The sequence below is a fragment of the Xenopus laevis genome, chromosome 5L (genome assembly GCF_017654675.1).
Source record: "Xenopus laevis strain J_2021 chromosome 5L, Xenopus_laevis_v10.1, whole genome shotgun sequence".
In the NCBI taxonomy this organism is placed as follows: Eukaryota; Metazoa; Chordata; class Amphibia; order Anura; family Pipidae; genus Xenopus; species Xenopus laevis.
Genome location: NC_054379.1, coordinates 70,968,621 through 70,970,873, shown reverse-complemented (window position 1 = coordinate 70,970,873; position 2,253 = coordinate 70,968,621). Strand labels below are relative to the sequence as shown.

The following is a 2,253-nucleotide window of genomic DNA, read 5'->3' as shown; positions in this document are numbered from 1 at the left end:
CACCATTAGATCAGTTGCTGATCAGTCGGAGACCAGAGAAGTGTGTTTTGAATTTGGAAACGTTCCACTTATTTAAGAAGGAAATGTTAAGGGAAAGCAGGGATTTGTGTGTTGTCTGAATGAGTTTCCCCTAATGCAGCCCCAGCTTTAATCCAGTGGGACAGAGAAAGGAACAATACTGCCTGTAACAAATACACGCGGAGCAAAACGTCTGTCCCCCATTCACATAAGCTCGGGACTCAGCCCACCTTCCTATCTTGTTCTCACCGCTATAATATATGCGTCCTGCCTATTCATTAACACCGGCAGCAATTAGCTCCAGTGTGAGCATCGAACTGTTTACTTACTGTTTGCTTACTCGCCATATCATTTTCTAGTCTCTTTCCTCCCGTAATGCCTGTGGTTCATCCCCCTCCCGCCCCTGTTTCTAGATGTGCCGAGTGCGTGTATCACACGGTGTATTGAGTCAGTCACATCCCCGTGCCTGGCACAGCTGGTACATTACACAGGCAGTAGCGCTCTGGTCTGTTTAGTCTTTACTCCTCTACTGTCTGCCTTTGTGGGAAGCGACCGGGCTTCCAAGTTCATCCCCACCATTCTCCCGCCAGCAGGAGGCGCTGTGCATGATTTTCCCTTGGGAACCCTAACGCACATTCCCGAACTGGGTGAGTTTGTAAAGCCGGGTGACGTCACGCTCGCCTCCTCCTTCTCCTCGTCGTCGTCTTCCCCCCTAAAGCCGAGTCCGTGAAACTAACTCCGGAGCTAGGGAATGGCAGGAGCCGCGGCTGGGCATGGGGAGTCGTGAGCGCGGAGCGAGGATTTCAGGATATTTTGCTGCGTTTCGGAGACGCCTCTAGTAGAAAAGTTGTGCGAATGGACGCCGGGATGTTGTTGTTGGTGTTGCTGGCGGGGCTGGCCCCTGCGTTGGGTTCCCTTCGGACTCACTTCTCTGCAGGTAAGTGCGCTCGGCTCCCCCATGGAAGCTAAACTTTTCTCTGTCCCATAATCCTGTGTATGAGCCCTTGCACGAGGGGAGCGGGGAACTTTTACCAGGGTGTGGGGGAGGCATCTCCCCCCATTCACTGTTTAACGCAGCTTTTTTTTATGACTACAACTCCCAGCATCCTTCGCAGTTTCAGCCAAAGACTACGTGCCTGCAGTTCAGCAATAGCTACCTGTTTTATAAACAAGAGTTCCTGTGTGTGTGTGTGTGTGTGTGTGTATATGTATGTATGTATATATATATATATCAGAGATCTACAACCTGTGGCTTTCCAGCTATTGTTAAGCTGCAAGAGGAAGTGCAAGTAATGTTTCCTTTATTCTTTGGAAGAGGGGAAACATTTAAACCTTTCATTTATATAGCTTCCAGAGAGTTCTGACCCCTCTTGCTTTATATTCCATGTACGATCTGCAAAGTAAGCTACCAAACCGTGCCTTGTTGTGCTCTAAAGTAAATCGTGTGCCCACTGCCGCTTGCTGATGTCACACTTGTGCCCCCCTCCCCCAAGTCAACTACTACTTCTGAAACGGGAATTAAGTGAGTTGCCTGATGCCTAAGTTTTGCATCCCTTGTTGATGCTCAGGTGACTGAATACACATTGTTCGGAAGAGAAAATTGTATTAGCACCAATAGGTGCAAAAATGCTGTATGGTGATAAATATACCTGTGTGACATAAGTACATACTTTCACTTAATGAAATACACCCCAAAAGTGTGCCTTCTCCCCTTCCTGTGTGTGGGTTGTATTCTTTATGTGCTTCTGGTTCTGCATTGTTCTGTCTGTTCTTGAACCCGTAGTTATTACAGTCCCCAGTCCCCTTGTATCTAAAGTGTAAAGTGCAGGAAAGAACTGTAGAAACCAGTATTGCGGCTTTGATTCTATGCATGCTGTAATTGTTTTGTCTGTGTCAGACACAATATACTGTGTAGGATATCATAAAGTCTAAGCATCCGATTTGTTTGTTGAATGCCTATAAATGCAAATACAAGTCCAGTCTGGACATTTCCAGAGTAAAGTTGTTAAATACATAATTTCTTTTAAGACAACTTGATTTTTCTAAAACTTGTTTTTGTCCCCCCCCCCCTTCTCTCCAAAGCACAGGTCAGGAAGGAAGTGGGGTTCTCATATTACTGCCTTGCCTCCTTGCTTGAAGGGATCAGTTTACACTGCCTATGGTTGGGGAACGGGTGGCTGAAAATGTACTGTGTAGCTACTTTTGTAATATACCTGTAAAAACTCCACACTTCGC

General features: G+C 46.6%; 1 protein-coding gene across 14 annotated transcripts in view; it reads left to right on the top strand.

Moving 5' to 3' along the window:
- Window positions 1–657: 657 nt before the first annotated feature.
- ptprk.L (protein tyrosine phosphatase receptor type K L homeolog) overlaps window positions 658–2,253 on the top strand; it is a 291,695-nt gene continuing 290,099 nt past the window's right edge. For 2 of the 14 annotated variants that reach the window (XM_041562919.1, XM_041562917.1), the window contains exon 1: window positions 658–955. In XM_041562919.1, coding sequence (XP_041418853.1) covers window positions 874–955 — 82 coding nt within the window. In that variant the 5' untranslated portion in view covers window positions 658–873. The remainder of the gene's footprint in view (window positions 956–2,253) is intronic. The other 12 variants (XM_041562926.1, XM_041562924.1, XM_041562930.1 and 9 more) reach the window with 9 other exon arrangements.